The 17,865-nt window shown below is 43.4% G+C and overlaps 1 protein-coding gene across 3 annotated transcripts in view; it reads right to left on the bottom strand.

The window, feature by feature from the left end:
- Window positions 1-17,865, bottom strand: part of LMO1 (LIM domain only 1) — an 84,471-nt gene that overhangs the window by 11,963 nt on the left and 54,643 nt on the right. For all 3 annotated transcript variants that reach the window (XM_075928004.2, XM_089778644.1, XM_075928005.2), the window contains one exon: window positions 8,902-9,115. In XM_075928004.2, the coding sequence (XP_075784119.1) occupies window positions 8,902-9,115 (214 nt within the window). The remainder of the gene's footprint in view (window positions 1-8,901; window positions 9,116-17,865) is intronic.

The following is a 17,865-nucleotide window of genomic DNA, read 5'->3' as shown; positions in this document are numbered from 1 at the left end:
ACTTGTTGACTATCTGATAAACAAATGCTTTTAGGATCGTTGACAGGTTTGTTGACTAGTCGCTTCCATCAGAGGCGGGAGGGGGAGGAGGAGGAGGAGAAGAAGGGGTACTTCAAAGCAGCAGCACTGAGTGGAGCCTGGGGCCAGACTCCGGGCTCCACAGGGCACTGCTGCTTCAAAACGCCGCATGCAGCCTGGGGCCAGCTGGGGTGTCCCCAGGCTGCATGGTGGCGTTTCAAAGTGGCAGCGCGGCATGGAGCCTGGGATCAACTGGGGACTCCCTCGCTGCTCCTGGGCTCTGAGTGGCACTGCCATTTTGGAATGCTGCATGGAGCCTGACACCGAGGTCTCGGTAGTGTTTCAAAGTAGCAGCATCGCATGGAGCCCAGGATCAGTGGGGGAGTCCCCAGCTGACCCCGGACTTCATGTAGCACTTTCACTTTTGAAGTGTGGCAACAGCCCTAGGTCTGTTGCTACACTTCAAAGGTGGAGGTGCCCTATCAACTAATCGAATAGTCAGGTCAAAGTGCATGACTATTTGATTAGTCAATTACTCGATATTTAACATCCCTACACCCCAAATCGAACACTAAAGGCAGCCCCCACCAGCATTTTGTATTCCTCTGTCTATGAGTAAGGGAAGCAGAAAGGAACGTCTGCTCCCACTGGCCTCCCACAATATAGACACTGCAACAACACCTTTGCTTAAGGTAAACTGAATGCAGCTATGCATTTTGCGTAGCTGGATGGCATACCTTACGCTGACCTGCCTGGTCTAGTGTAGACCAGGCCTTAGAAAGAAACATGCCCTCTTATTTACCATTATCTCTTCATGCACTATTTGAGCTCCCTTTGGAGATACCCTCATTTAGGTCCTGACCAGGCAGTAGCAGGCTAAGTAGCAGTTCTGCAGAAAAGGACCTGGGGATTACAGTGGATGAGAAGCTGGATATGAGTCAGTGTGCCTTTGTAGCCAAGAAGGCTAATGGCATATTAAGGTGCATTAGGAGGAGCATTGCCAGCAGATCAAGATAAGTGCTTATTCCCCTTTATTCGGCTTTGGTGAGGCCACATCTGGAGTAGTGTGTCCAGCTCTGGGCCCCCCACTACAGAAAGGATGTGGATGCATTGGAGAGGGTCCAGCGGAGGGAGACCAAAATGATTAGGGGGCTGGAGCGCATGACCTATGAGGAGAGACTGAGGGTATGTCTACACTACCACCCTAGGTCGAACTAGAGTAGTTAATGTAGTCATTCGAAGTTGCAAATGAAGCCCGGGATTTAAATATCCCGGGCTTCATTTGCATCTTGCCGGGCGCCGCCATTTTTAAATCCCAGTTAGTGCGGCCTCTGTGCCCGCGGCTACACGCGGCACGGAGTAGGTAGTTCAAATTAGGTTAATTCGAATTACCAGTACACCTCATTCCACGAGGAGTAATGGTAGTTCGAATTAGAAAGCCTAATTCGAACTACCTACTCCGGGCCACGTGTAGCCGCGGGAACGGAGTCCACACTAACGGGGATTTAAAAATGGTGGCGCCTGGCAAGATGCAACTGAAGGCCGGGATATTTAAATCCTGGGCTTCATTTGCAACTTCGAATGACTACATTAACCACCCTAGTTTGAACTAGGGTGGTAGTGTAGACATACCTTGAGGTATTTCGGTTTGTTTAGTCTACAGAAGAGAAGAGTGAGGGGGGATTTGATAGCAGCCTTCAGCTTCCTGAAGGGAAGTTCCAAAGAGAATGGAGAAAGGCTGTTCTCAGTAGACAGATGGCAAAACAAGGAACAATGGTCTCAAGTTACAGTGGGAGAGGTCTAGGTTGGATATTAGGAAAAAATATTTCACTAGGACGGTGGTGCAGCACTGGAATGGGTTACGTACGATATGTCTACACTACCCCGCTAGTTCGAACTAGGGGGGTAATGTAGGCATTCCGCACTTGCTAATGAAGCCCGGGATTTGAATTTCCCGGGCTTCATTAGCATAAGCGGGGAGCCGCCATTTTTAAATCCCCGCTGCTTCGAACCCCGTGTAGCGCGGCTACACGGGGCTCGAACTAGGGAGTTCGGAATAGGCACGAGGAGTAACGGTAGTTTCACGAGGAGTAACGGTAGTTCGGAATAGGCACCCTAGTCCGAACTCCCTAGTTCGAGCCCCGTGTAGCCGCGCTACACGGGGTTCGAAGCAGCGGGGATTTAAAAATGGCGGCTCCCCGCTTATGCTAATGAAGCCCGGGAAATTCAAATCCCGGGCTTCATTAGCAAGTGCGGAATGCCTACATTACCCTCCTAGTTCGAACTAGGAGGGTAGTGTAGACATACCCGTAGGGAGGGGGTGGAATCTCCATCCCTAGAGGTTTTTAAGTCTTGGCTTGACAAAGCCCTGGTTGGGTTGATTTAGTTGGGATTGTTCTTGCCTTGGGCAGGGGGCTAGACTTGATGACCTCCTCAGGTGTCTTCCAGCTCTATGATTTTAACAGCTTTGTTTATCAAAGTGTGACTAGTGCTGGTACATATGAAACAGACAGAAGTCATTTGGTCTGATTCTGTCATACTGAGTCTCATTTTCCTGTGAATTACATGGGTATAATTCAGGAAGAGCTCTGTGTAAGTCAACAGAGTTGCACTGGTGTAAGACGAGAGAATCAAAACATCTTCAAAAAGCACCCTGGTGAAAATGCTGAATGAAGATGGCAGTTCCACCCAGACAATCGGACAAGGGCACACAGACTGCTTGGGTGCTTCAGGTTGGTGGACCTTCAATTATGCCCGCAGATCAATAAAACAACTTGTTTTGCATTAATCAAGCAGTTTATGTAGCACAGTGTAAGGATTTTTATATCAGGATCAGTGGTTTCCAACAGAATTTGCTTATTCAAAATACACAGCTAAATTTAAGAAGGAAAAGGAAAAGCAAGATATTGTGACTATCATCCACATGGCAAATACATTTACTTAGGCAAAAAAAAAAAAAAAAAAAAAAAAAAAAAGAACTGGAACTATCTCTGCATGTAGCTGGAGACTGTGATAAGACTGTAAGGCTAGCAAATTTAAAACAAAAGATCTGATTTCATCTTTTATAATCGAAGAAGAAAGTGCTTTAAGAAACAGGAAGGTTAACAAATGTTTTCACAAGCAATGCCGAATTTATCATTTCAAATAAATTATTTGGATATGGTCTGGTACCAGTTCCTGAACCACGTATGAAAGTGGTCCTCAGCAGCTCATGGGGAATGTATTTAGTGCAGAAATCTCATTGCCTTATCTGACACATTGGACAGCAAACAGCCTTCTCCAAAGCAACTCAGACTTTCACAATGGGCAGTACTCCTCTCAGAAGAAGAGAAAACATCTGTACTAGAAGGAGCTAGTTCTCATGCCAGTTCCGTGTGCTCATCACAGCTGCCCAGTTAACAGGAAAGGGCCTCTTCAATGAAAGATCTATGCATTACATTTATTCCTGTAGAAGGCTCTAAAACAACTGAAGAGCCCAGAAGCTGCAGTTGAGTTCTGAGGTGCACCTTTGGAAGTTTTCATTAAATGACGAGCAGTAATGCACCTGAAGCAACTTGCAGTAAAGGCATCTAGCGTTTCTTTAAACATATGCACAGTTAAGCACCACTGCCAAAGACTATGGAAAATGCACCTTTTGTTTCATATTCGTTGGCCAGAATGGTAGGGGTCTTTGGTGCCAACTACAACAAACAACCCCCATTGGAAGTTAATAGATTTGAGTGCCAACAAAAAAAGGAGAGTCACTTACTAAGCACAAGACAGGGCAGTCTCAAACAACTCAGAAGATTTCCATTGTTACAGTTCCACATGGACCAATATGCATTCAAAGAGGCCCTCTGTCCTTTATGTAAAGCCTACGGGATACCAATAGAGAATGTGCTTCTAGTATTATATGCACTATTCCTTTCAGGTTTCATTTACCTTTGTTATGTTCACCTTTGAATTTATAGATTCAAAACTGGTTTTTTTCTTAGTGTTTTAAAGGCTTTTAAACATATTTAGTGTACCAAATTCCATTATTTTACACTGTCCTACTTGGAAACAACGTAATCACATTAAGTGGCCAATGATTAATTCTTATGATAGTCATTGTAATACTTTAAGTCACTGAGATGAACTTATTTAGTATAAATACAGTTGTAATATGTATAATTCCACTGTAATTTAGCTTTAACTCATTTCTAACTGCTGTAGAAGATGTTACTTTTTTGTCTCACCTACCAGAGCTTGGATATTTGCTCCAAAGCCATTTAAGAAAGGAGTCAAGTAAGAAGGATTTAGATAATTCTCTGAGTGAAGCAAAAAAATATTGGAAGTGAATTAAGGACTGAGGAGATGGTATAAAGAAAAAAAGTTATGGATTCACAGATTCTGTGGGCAGAAGGGACTATTGGGACTGGAGTGAAAAGCCTCTACTTGAACAACTGTGGCAAACGGCCTTCAATGCAGGAGGCTAGTCAAGTTGGTTGGAAAAGGTTTCATGTGCACAATCCACTTTTTCAGATGACACAATTGGAAGCAGGACAATGCTGAAAACAAAACAAATGACTGCAAAAATGGATAGAAGTGAACAGAGATAATCAAATACTAGAGAGAATAAACATTAACAAGAGTAATGCAACAAGAAAAAAATCCTATTGGTTGTCTATGAGAGCTACAGAAAAAGAAAACTTGAATATATTTTTTGGGGGGATCAAATCTGCAGTGGAAGTGTTCTTAAATGAACAAAATGGGTCATCATCTGAGACTGGTATAACAAAATATATGGCGGAATATGGGTTAAACAGCAGGAGACATACAATTCTTCTGCAAGGAATTCAGTCACAAATTTAGTTAGCATATAATTTTTAAGTGAGTTTCATCAATATGTTTTCTGGAATGGTGATTGAAGCATGAAGGGGCATATGAATGTTTAGCGTATCTGACACATTAATATCTTGCAAAGCTGGCTACAAAATTGCCATGTGAACACCTGGTCTCACTTTTAGGTGACACTAAATAAGGGTCAGGAAGTATTATCTCCCATAAATGTAAACAAACTTGTTTGTCTGAGAAATTGGCTGAACAAGAAGTAGGACTGAGTGGTAGTATTCCCTGGGTGGTCACCCAGGAAACATTCAAATGTTGTCCAGGTGATTAGCAGAGCAGCCACAGCATGGTTTTGTTTCTACTGATGGTTCAAATTCACCATACCTTGTTGTACACAGAAAAAATTATTTCGCATACAGATGGAAAAGATTAGGTGGAACTTTGCTGAGTAGACTCGTAGGCTCTAAATTTAGTTGTACATTGTCTCATTTTTGAGTGTAGTTATACAACAAAAATAATCTACATTTGTAAACTGCACTGTAGTAATTGTTTGTGGTGAACTGAAAAATACTAGGTCTTATTTTTGCTGTGCAAATATTTGTAATCAAATTAATATGTGAGCCCTCTATGCTTTGTATTCTGTGTCATAATAGAAATCACTATATTTCAAAACATCCAATAATATTTAACTTCAATTGGTATTCAATTATTTAACAGTGTGGTTAATATTTTTAATTGCAATTAATTTTGAGTTAGTTGATTAAATTGACAGCCCTAATTTGAACTATAGTCACAAATGCAGCTGGTTTCTGTGCAGGGTTAACAAATGTTGAATGGCTTAACAACAGTCTACTATTTATTGCTGAAAATCTATTCAGGGGATGAGGGTACAAGAGGAAATGCTATGGGGACAAGTACTATAAAAATATAATTAAAAGTCAAACACCCTATCAAAGAAAACACATTATACTCTTTTCACAGGATTCCAAAGCCAGAAGGGACTACTGTGATCTTCCAGTCTGACTTCCTGTACAGCATAAGCCATAGAACTTCCCCAAAATAATTCCTTGAGTTGATCTTAGAGAAAAACATCCACTCTTGATTTAAAAGTTGCCCGTGAGAGAGAACCCTCCATGACTTTTGGTGAGCCGTTCCAGTGGTTAACTGCTCTCACTGTCAAAACTTGATGCCTTATTTCCAGTTTGAATTTATCTAGTTTCCTTATTGGATCATGTTATTGCCTTCTCTGCTAGATTAAAGAGCCTATTAAATATGTTTGACCATATAGATACTTATAGACTTATATTCAAGTCACCCTTTAACCCTTTCTTTGTTAATATCAATAGATAGTTCTTCAAGTCTATCAATCTAAAGCAGATTTTCTAATTTTTTTAATCATTCTCACAGCTCTTCTCTAAACCCTCTCTCATTTATCAGCATCCTTCTGAATTGTGGGCACCCGAGCTGGATCCAATATTCCAGTAGCGGTCACACCAGAATCAAATACAGAGACAAGCTAACCTCTCCACTCCTTCGAGATTTCCCTGTTTATACATGAAGGTCATATTAGCTTCTTTGGGGCATGTCTATACTATTGAGTCTTGTGTCGACACTCAAAGTCGACAAAACTCACCAGAAGGAGTTTGCACTTGCTCCCAGTCAACACATTCACATTGGAGCAACATCATCGACAGTGTGAGCAATGCACTGTGGGTAGGTATCCCACAGGGCTGTGTTGTGGGAAGGCAGAGTTGGTCACATCTTGAGATTCCTTCCGAGTTCTCCCACAGCATCCTTAGCTGCAGGGAACAGTATTGTGAGTAGCTTTGAGCAGCTCCGTGAGCATTCCTGGCTGAGGAATGTCAAAGCAGTACAGCATCTGTCCCCCACCTGCCTGCTGCTGTGCTCCTAGTGCAGGTCAGAACAGGAGCAGTCCAGTGATTGGTTCTTTGTTTATTCCCCAAAAAGAGCAGTTCACTCGGCTGTCAGCTCCTTCCCAGAGTTCTGAAAGGGGAAAGGTGCCATGCCTGCAAGGGACCCAGAGATCAAAACACCGAGCGGAGCCATCAGATCAGGCACATTGTAAGATTCTGACAGAAGCCAGTTCTGTCCACAAAATAAACAGCCGTGTCTACACTGGCTCTGAAGCTTTAGGGGTTAGCCGAGTTAATCTGTACAGATAAACTTAAACTGTCATGCGCTCCATCTGTAAGTATGGCCTACATTCCTTGTTCTTAAATACTGTATATACATTTCTATTTAACTGTATTTAAACATATTTTTTGCTTGCACCAAATTTACCAAGTGTCCCAGATCGCGGTGAATCAGTTACTCAATCCCCTATTTAGGTATAGTGATAGAAACGTAGCCATGTTAGTCTGGTGTAGCTGAAACTAAAAACAGGACTATGTAGCACTTTAAAGACTAACAAGATGGTTTATTAGGTGATGAGCTTTCGTGGGCCAGACCCACTTCCTCAGATCAAATAGTGGAAGAAAATTGGCATGACCATATATACCAAAGGATACAATTAAAAAAAAATGAACATATATGAAAAGGACAAATCAAATTTCTGCTACATAGTCCTATTTAGGTGTGTTCTGAGACTTTTATAGTAGCTAACTTTTAATTCATTTAATGTGTGCAAGGTTGAGTCTCTCTTTGGTTTAAAAATGTGATATGGTAGCAAGTCAAACACCTTACAGTAGTCTATGATGTCAACAGAATTACCTTTATCAACCAAATTTGTAATGTCATAAAAAATATGAAGTTAGTTTGACAGGATCTATTTTCCATCAACCCATGTTGAATTGCATTAATTACTTTACTCTCTTTTAATTGCATATTGAGTTATATTTCAACAGCCCCATTATCTTGCTCAGGATTGGCACCAGGTTAGCAGGCTTGTAGTTACCTGGGTCATCCAATTTCCTTTAAAAAAACTGGCACCAGTTTAGCTTTCTTCCAGTCTTCTAGAATTTCCCCAATTCTCCACAACTTATTGAAAATCAACGTTCATGGCCCACTTGACTCCTCAGCCAGCTCTTTCAAAAGTCTGTGTGTCTTGGATGCATGTTAGCTGGATGGGTTAATTAAAAAATGTCTAACTTTAGCAACTTTTGTTTAACATCCTCCAGAGATACCAGTGGAATGGAAAGAGCTTCTCCAACACCATATAAGGAAACTACATAATCTGTTTTCCCCGTTGAATACCTCACAGAAATATTTACTGAACATTTCTGCCTCTTCTGCATTGATAATGACCAATACTATTATCTGTATCAATACTATTACTCTTTTTGTTCCCAATATATTTTAAAAACTACTTATTGTCTTAACTCTGCTGGCCATGATTGCTCCTTGTGCTTCTTTACTTCCCTTATTAGTTTTCCATTTTTCCTAACTTCTGATTGATAGTAATGACTTACCGACTTTCCCTTTCTTCTATTTAATAGACAGTGGACTTGTTCACATCCTCTCTCATTTGCACTAGGTCACATTATTTGGGAAAGTACATAATAGCTACCATCTTGTTAAGACTCATTTGAGATTATATATATATATATATATATATATGCATAGACATATATTCAATTTTTAAAAACTACCATTCTCTGGAGTATCAGGTTTATTCACCACAAATGCATTGACTACCTGGATGAAGTGTCACTGCTGGCCAAAATTTCCTGAAGGAAAACTTTTATAAAACAAATCTCTTATTTTGATACACTATTTTGCTTTGTGGAGTCTACAGAAAACACAGCTAAATGTATTTAAAAGCTGCCACTAAAAGGCAAAATGGGGTGGTCCCTTAGCTGCTTTGTATCCACATCACACTGATGTCAGTAAGCGACACCAGTTTACACCAGCTGATGATTTTTAACACAAACATTCCTTTCTCTTGTAAGCTCATAATTAAAGCCCCCCCACAAACCATGCTCTCCCCTTACTACCACAGCTTACACAAACAGTTGCATCAAATATAAACCAGCAAAAAGGCACCCTTAAAAAGGGGAAAGCTGTGGATCTTGTACTTAAAGCAATGCTGGAACCCACAGAATGTGTCTTATTTACCTCAGGTAATCTCTGCGGCAGAGAATGAGATTTGCTTTTGTGTAAAGAGTTGATCCAACCTCTCCAAGGCGGCAGTCACAGCAGGCACATTTTAGACAGTCTTCATGCCAATATTTATCCAAGGCCTTCAGAAGGTAGCGGTCCTTGATCTTTCGGTTGCAGCCAGCACAGCCTTTCTGTTTCCCTTTTGGTTGTACAGATAACATCGGCACACCTACAAACAAAAACAAAGCATTACCGTTCATGAGACGTTTGCAGACAGTCAATATTTTAAGCAGAGTTGTATTGCTACACTGTTGGTGACTTTCAGTCACCAATGTCCAAGCGCTGCAGGTTTTGGGGAATTCATGTTCTAAACGGCTTTAGCAAGAGAGATGCAAGGAACAAGTCTCGTCTTGGGAGGGATGTTCATCTACAAGTATGTGATAGCTGTTTCCCAAATAACCTGACATGAGTACTAAGCTGTTTGTTTAAAATTTTCCAGCAAATAAACGGGTTGCAATTTCAACATTATTCTCTCTCTTACTTAGCATTAAACAGGTAATTAATGAGGCAGTTAAAGGCAATCATGTAGATTTGAATGGCACTCACTGTATATACACCAAGGCCCTCATGCTGATCTGCAGTTCAGCTGAGTTTGGTGGAAGAAGGGGAGGAAAGTGAGGGCAAAAAGAGCGATATGCCCCAGTTGTGGCTCTTTGCACCCTCCTCTCTTGCAAAGATCCTGTGAGAACTAGCACAATCATCAGGCTGCTCTAACTTATGTTGACCAAGTGCACTGAGAATAGCCAGAGCACAGAGATTCTCTCCCTGGCAGTACTCCTTGGGTTAAGGGCTATGAATGGTCTGTCACCTTACGGGTATTGTCAGGTGAATCTGGGTTTTCCCTTTGCTTTGTGCCAGCAGAGCTGTTACCACTCCGGGCCTCATTCTGATTGTGGAAATCCCTACTAGCTAGCAGAGATGAATGCTAGTGTGCCAGGGAGATAACCGGCAGGGAGCAGCAGCTAGGTTCTCAACCAGGGAGTCTTGGGGGAAAGCAGCTGTTTGGCCTCCAAATCCCTGGATGGTGTTAGGGCACCAAGAGACTATCCAAGTCCCCAGGCTGTCAGAGTCCCCTGGCCTGTTAGTACACTGACTCTTATGGGTTCCTCCTCCCTCTTATGGGCTCCAGCTTTCCAGTTAGCTGCCCTTCCTTACTGCCTACAGCAGTGGTTTCCAAACTTTTCGGCATCACACCCCCTTCTTGATTTTTAAAAAAACCCTCACGCCCCCCCTTACCCGCCCCCCCCCCCAAAAGAAGCAAAACGTATTGAGAAAAAAAAGGAACTGAGTGGAGCAGCAAAACTTGAGGGGGGGGAGGAGGCTGGGTCGCTTCACGCCCCCCCCCCCCCAGGGGGGCACACACCCTAGTTTGGGAACCCATGGCCTACAGCTTCTCTCCAGACCTCCTCTCCCTTCCAGGTACGCAGTCACTGCAGGACACCTCTCCTCTGAGCTCTGTGCCCAGGAGTTGTGGCAAGAAGGTGCTTGCCTGCTGTTTTGGAAGAATGAGCCTGAGTCATACCACTTCCAGTTTCCTGACAGGGAAAAGGGTGGGATTCACTCTGCAGCACAAGCATGATCTATGGCTGGCTCGCTCCATATTACACCCACACTGAAGTGAGAGAGCTTGGCCTCCAGAACATGACCACTGTGGCCTACACGAAGCCAGGGAGATGAGGTGAGGCTGCTGCTTGCCACCTTGTGCTAAAATCGGTGCCGCTGCGGGAGGCGAGTGGTGGAGGATCTGCTCTTACATAGGATTTTAGGACACAGTTATAGGTTCTAGGAAGCAGCAGCTTGATACTGGAATTATTAACAGCCCCTTACCTAGAAGGGCACTACTTGGTGCCACTGTAATAAGTGATATTTGCTGCTTTCCTTAAAAGCCTGGGGGCCTCAGGGTGGCTAATGCTTGGCACATGCAGAACCCACTATTCTTACAGTAATTGCTCTGTCAGAGGGCAACAGCACTTAAGACACTTCTGCACAAAAAGTGTGCAATTGATCCATTTGTTATCAAAGTGGTCTCAGTCCTGTGGAGATAAGTCAAGTAACATTCAACAATTCTTAAGGTTTAAAGAGCCCTCCTGCTCTAGGTTGCTAGAGGCTCAAAATCCACTTGCAGAGTAATATCAGCAAACCTTTGAGACTGGCGACAATGATGTAATAATTAGTAAGTGAAAATCTAGGCTTATTCTTCAACACCACCCACAAATCAACAACGCTACTCTAAAACATATGTTGCCATCAGGGTTTTTGAGCAAGTACAGTAGGGTTTCCTAAAGAAAACCCATGAACAAACACTGAGAACCTAACATATTCTATGGGGAAAGGTACGGATGTTTAAGGCTTGGAGAGCCTAAGCACAGAACACTAGTGGTAAGATTGGAGCAGCCGTGATACTGCAAGACTAGGGATGCCAGATGGTTGAAACAAAAATACTGACCCAACCCCCACCCCCTCCGAAAAAAAAAAAAAATGGGAAAAAATTCTGTTGAAGGGGGAAAAAAAAGGGGGGGGGGGGGCGGTAAGCCAAAAAAAATAAAAATAAAAACAGCATTAAAACAGCATGTCCCCTTTAAGAGTGAGTGCAGGGATAGGAACAGAGGAGCGGTTGAGCATTAAGATCCAGGGGAAAGCATTGCTTCCCGTAGGTCGTTTGGCCGGCAGCCATTTTGTGCCGGCAGCCTTGGAGAACCAGGTAAGCATAAGGGATGGGGTGTCTGGGGGTGTTGGGAGCCGGGGGGGAGGGGGGGGGCGGAGAGGGTTTGGAGGTGGTGGGGGAGGCCGGGTTTTGAGTGTTTGTAGGGTTGCCAGGTGCCCGGCATTTTCGCCTCTTGGCTGGGGAAAAATTCAGAAAATGCCGGACATTTTAGGTGTCCGGTATTCTCTGAATTTTTTTTTACTGTACAGGAGCCGAAAATACCGGAATACTGTCTGGGTGAATGCTGGACACCTGGTAACCCTATGCAAGACATTCCCACAAGAAGAGACAGGGAAAGTGGCTCATATGTTCTGCAGGCTATGTTTTTTACTGGGGCATTTTGGGGGCTGATCTCTTCTTCAGAATATATTCCTTTAAGAGATAGTCACATGGCACACCTCAAACCCCACACCAACAGACTAACTTGACAGGCAAAGGATTGCATTATCTTGCCAGAATGGAGACCCATGCATTGGTTGTATAGGTAAATTGCAGTAGCAACATTAAAGAAATATAATTCCTTTCTTAGCTTAGTGAAACTACCAGACAATCCCAAGCTTAAGAATCATATTGAAAGATTATCCCAAGACACTGAAGAAGGGAAGAGAAAACTCTCTCTCTTATCCACTAACTACGTTATCCAAAATGTTGTATAAAACTGGCTTGACGTACAAAATCCAAGACACTCTCTACACACCACTGGATGGGATTTATTGACTAGTCATGTATTTAAATCACATATATGTACATGGATTATGGGGTGGGCTAAGGGATTTCTACTCCTTTTTATTAGTGCAGTTATTCTGGCCACAAATTGTATAACTTCAATCTTGTCTGTCAAAAAACCTATAATCTTATTTGTCATTCAAAAGTGAACTGAAAGATTGATTTTTGCACAGCAAATCTGTGTTTCCAATATCTCATACAGATGCTCTTCAAATGGCTACCTTAAAATCCTCTGATGTCAACTCTGCCAATCAACGCAAAGGAGAAAACACAACTGAAGTCTGTATTTGTCAACATAAGAAAAAAAATTTAAGTTTCTGATCACAAGTGCTTGAAATTCTGATGCAGGTGATCACAAATCATGTACCAGGTGTTCAGCTGCCACATCAAGAAAGGGATCCAGAAAAACTGAACTCACAACATGTGTTTAGCTCAATACTCTGGGATATTGTAGGAGAAAACCTTGCTTAACCAGCCTTTTATCCTCTTCAGCACTGGGTATGCTTGGCTGTGACAAACATTAGTAATTTGAGTTCAAACGCTCACTGTTCAAGAGACTTAAAATATCCTGCTAACAGAACATGCTATCAGCAACTTTATATATAAACAAGATTTTAAACAGGAGCTTTTTGTGCATCAGTCTCTAATTTTTTTATTCTCTGCCAGCTGCATATGAATTTACCGTACATAAATCAGAGCTCAAAAAATAGCCAATAGGTGCCTACGCGTTTTACCAGTATTTCTCTAAAAGCTATCATCTCCAAGGGCATGTCCACATAGCATTTTGGAGCAAGCCTCTAAGACTGGGCCACCAAACAGGTTTGCATAGTGTTCTAAAAATAGCAGTACAGACAGCACTTTGAGGTTGCAACTTGGTTTTCAGAACACACATTCTGAATCCTAAGTTGAAGATCTGAGAGGCACGAACTGTCCCATTTGTCTCAACGGAGGGTTCAATCCTCATCCCCAGCCATCTGATTTAAGCGTCTACTATTTCATTCATCATGCAAGGCCATATCTATACCTACGCTCTGCAGCTGTACTGATCCAGTGGTGCATCTGCAGCACATCTGGTGAAGACACTATGTCGATGGGAGAGAGCTCTCCCTCAAGCATAAATAAAGCACTTTTTTGAGTAGCACAAGCTGTGTGGGTGGGACAAGCTCTCTTACCGAGGTAGCACTGTGCACACAAGCGCTTATGTCAGTCTGAGGTACAGCTCTTCCTTCCCAGCCTTGAGCAACATGGCTGGGTCTAGACTGCATCCCTTTTTCGTAGAAGGGATGCAAATTAGACGTATCGCAATTGCAAATGAAGCAGGGATTTAAATCCCCCCCGCTTCATTAGCATAAAAATGGCTGCCGCTTTTTTTTGGCACGGAGCTTTGCCGGAAAAAAGCGCCAGTCTAGACGTGGATCTTTCGGAAAATAAAGCCTTTTCCAAAAGATCCCTTATCCCTCTTAAAATAAGGGATAAGGGATCTTTCGGAAAAGGCTTTATTTTCCAAAAGATCCGCGTCTAGACTGGCGCTTTTTTCCGGCAAAGCTCCATGCCGAAAAAAAGCGGCAGCCATTTTTATGCTAATGAAGTGGGGGGGATTTAAATCCCCGCTTCATAAGTTTCACCAACATGGGCGGTAGCATAGGAGCCAAAAATGCATACAATCTACTATGAGCAGTATCTCATTCCGGATTTCAGGGGGTCGAGCCTGTCATCTTGTGGACAGAGTTTGGAAGAACACTATCACAGGGCTGGGCAAAATATGATCCACAGGCCAGATCTGGCCTGCCAAGCTGCCAGATCTGGCCTGAGAGTGCCTCAGCTGGCTCCCTGCCTGCTGTGTCCCCACTTGGCAATCAGGAAAGACGGCTGCAGGGCCATGTGTGTGTCTCTGAATGCTGAGAGTCCAGAGGGAAGGAGTGAGAGGCTTCTCATGCTGCCCCCGCCAGGTTTCTGGCCAATAGCAGTTGCCTGTTTGCAGGACAGGCAGTATGTGAAGTGCTCCTCCTCCCTCATTACTCCGGCTTACAGCATTCAGTTCAGAGCAGTAACTATGGCCCCTGCAGCTGCCCTGAGCAGATACATGGCCTGGAAGGCTAGGACCCTGCTAGACTAGGACCCTGCTTGGTTGCTGGCTAGGGGCCAGGCACTCCAGGCCCTCCCTCCCCCAACCCTCTGCCCCCCCAGCACCTGTACCCCAAGTAACCCAAAGCTTCTGCACCCGTTCCAGACCCAGACCCTGCTTCCCCTCCTACAGCTCTCCACAGGTCACAACCTTGCACCCCAATCCGCTGTCCCAGGTCACAACCCAAACCCCTGCACCCCTACCTTAGGTCAAACTCCCCTCCCAGACCCTGCACCCCCTTCTGCATTCCATTCCATTGCCCCAGGTCACAATCCCCTCCTTCACCCAAAAACTCTCTCCCAGATCCCACACCTCAACCTGTTACCCCAAGCTCCCTTCTGCACACAATCTCCATCCCAGACCTCCGCACCTCCTCCATTAATATCATGGACTTACAAAAATCTTGACTACTTACAAAAATCTTGGAGTGACCTCTCCTCCTCCCCCAACACTCTTGTATCCTGAGGCATACTGTCAGGCCATCTATACAAGTCTGTTTCATATTGGGACAAGTTTCAAGAGGAAGACTTGAGGTTCCATTTTTCAATACAATATAAATAAATGAGTTTAATTTACCCAAACTCATCCAGGAAGTGCAAGAAACGCCATACATGGCAGAATGAGATCAAATCAATGTGGAGCAGTCAGCCCCACCTGTAGCTGCCTCTACTCCCTATAGGCAGAGTTTTCTAAAGATCCCAAATACAAGAATTTCCATGTGACTCGTGTTTCCAATTCCTCCCCCCACACCTCCTCCCTATCACACTGTCATCTGCCTTCACTCAGGAAGTTGGGTTCTTAATAAGTGGGGTAAGAGCTGGCTTCTGCTGAGGCTGAGCACGATGGAGGGAAAATCAAGTTCACTTGCTTAAAATATTTTCCAAAGTTAGTTCAATTAAGAAAGGAAGGAAACTTCCCTTGATAAAAGTTAAGCAGGACTTGAACTAAATTGTAAGGGGGTCACAAGTACACTGTGTTCAAATGATTATTCGTGGGCCACGGTATGGTTTGTTGTCTCACATGTGGCCTGTACGCACATGACTCTCTCAAATCTCTACAGGCTCCATTCTGTGCACATCATTGTCTTAGGAGAGGCTCGCATGAACAGGAGAAGAGCAACGCTTTCCAATTTTCTTCTAATAACTAGCAGCAAAGGAGTGAAGATCTTTTTTACAGTACCTTAGCAAGGAAAGGAACGCCACACACTTGGTCAGTTTTCAGCAGGGGGTTTTCTAATGAAAAAAGCCAGCATTTCAGAAATCATATGATGTTCAAAGCTGCTATTCCCACTCAGATAATAACGAGCAAGGTCAACCTGTGCCGGTCAGGTTCAGCGTTTTGAAATTACATTTTGGTCTAGAATACTCCCCACCCCCCAACACCTTAACCTGCCTGGATGGAGCACAAATAGAACGATAAAAAGTTTTGACTGCAATTAACTGGCACAGTGACATGGCAGGTGAGGTGTGAAACAAATTTCAAAACTGCCAAAGTTTATCAGCATGGATTCACAGTGCATTTGCCATTTCATTTCCAAACAATGAGTGAGCACAGTCTCCAAAGCACTGTAACTTTACAGTCCAAGCCCTTCAGGAAAATCTCAGGAAACAGAGCCAGTATAACACCCCAAACCTCATTCTCCTCCCACCCCTCCAAAAAAAAACCCCTCAAAACCATAGCTGCATAGCAGTCAGAGCCTTAATTTCTATTAGAAAGTCACTTTTCTACTTTAACATCATGAAATGCCAGTGGAGTATTATTCATTTACTAGAACTTATGAAAGGCTTTAAAGCAAGAAATGCACTTCATTTATTACTGGCAAAATGTGGTGTTGGCATGGGTTGGAGCAAGAAACAAAACAAAACAAAATGCACACCACACAACTATAGACCACCTCAGGCATAGTCCCATGTGCACTGGCCAAGCTAACATTAGAAAGGAGCATACATCTGTGGAGCTGGGAAAAGTAAACAATGGTTAGTTACCATATGGTAACTGTTGTTCTTCGAGATGTGTTGCTCATGTCCATTCCATGTAGGTGTGTGTGTGGATTGTTGGAAGGTTCTTCTCTCAGTGGTACCCTGGGGTGGCGCCTGCATATGTACCCCTGCCAGCCCACCCCCTATTCCTTCTTGCCAGAACACTCTGATGAAGGGGAGGTGGGTGGGATTTGGAATGGACATGAGCAACACATCTCGAAGAACAACAGTTACGAGATGGTAAACCACCGTTTTCTCTTCTTAGAGTGATTGTTCATGTCCATTTCATGTAGGTGATTCCCAAGCCAAATCCTAGGAGGCGGGGTCGGAGACTAGTTGGAGATAGACTGAACTGCTACATGCACTTGCAGAGCAAGCAAAGAGGATTCCAACAACCTCTAAGAAGGAACTGGTGGCAAGAAGGAACTGGGGGCTGGTGGACTGGCAGGGGTATAATATGCATGCATATGCAGGTGGCACACCAGGGGACTCTGCTGCCAACCCAATGGGTACCACTGAGGGAAAACCCTTTGACAATCGGTGCACACATCATGCGCACACCTGCTTGTTTAAATATATAATCAAATAAAGTTTTAGAAGTGATATATCAAAATTTCTCCACTCTCTCTCTCCCATTGCTCATTATCTATGGTACCTTTTCTTGGAAACAGCAGATGAAGCCTTTCTATTTTTGGCTCTCTCTACTCCTTTCCTTGCCCTTTACAATGTAATAGACTTGCTGCTGGTAAATACAAAACAAAACCTATACTGAGCACTCACAGCTCCAACACACATTAAAAAAATTACAGACACTACCTCTGGTCATACTGAAATTTATGACTGTGTCTAAAGAGATTGTTATTATATGGGGTAAGCTAAACTTTACCTCTATTCCAGGGATGACTAAAGCCAGTTTATCAGCCTATATGTTCTCTGTCAAGGGTCTTTTCAAGAAAATTATTCAACAGGCTTAGACCACAAGTAGCAACTCAATATACCCTAAATGTTTCTAAATCATTCCTCTGATATTTTATTCATGGGGCAGACCAGCTCAGGGTACTCCTCAGAGCTTCATTTTCAGGAGACTGGAAAACTTTTATAAAGGGTGGGCCATACATTTAAATAATGGGTGCTGTGATGTATGTCTCTACAGCGCTCTGTTCCGCAAGAGGGCTACTGGTTCTGTCTGAAAGCATGGAAGTTCACCACCTAATTTCTTTAATGCAACTCTAAAGGTTAATTGGTCTGAAAGAGTAATGGGGACTGCTGGCTAATGATATATGCCTCAAGGCTTCCTGGCTTTCTTGTGTTTTATACAATCAAGTCCAGAGTATAATATGCAGCTGAGATCACCGTGACTTTTCAAGCCCTCCCTCTTTCCCAAC

This window comes from Pelodiscus sinensis, chromosome 5 (genome assembly GCF_052426305.1).
Source record: "Pelodiscus sinensis isolate ZL-2025 chromosome 5, ASM5242630v1, whole genome shotgun sequence".
Lineage (NCBI taxonomy): Eukaryota > Metazoa > Chordata > Testudines > Trionychidae > Pelodiscus > Pelodiscus sinensis.
Note: the sequence above shows the minus strand (reverse complement) of the source record. Positions and strands in the feature narration are given on the sequence as shown.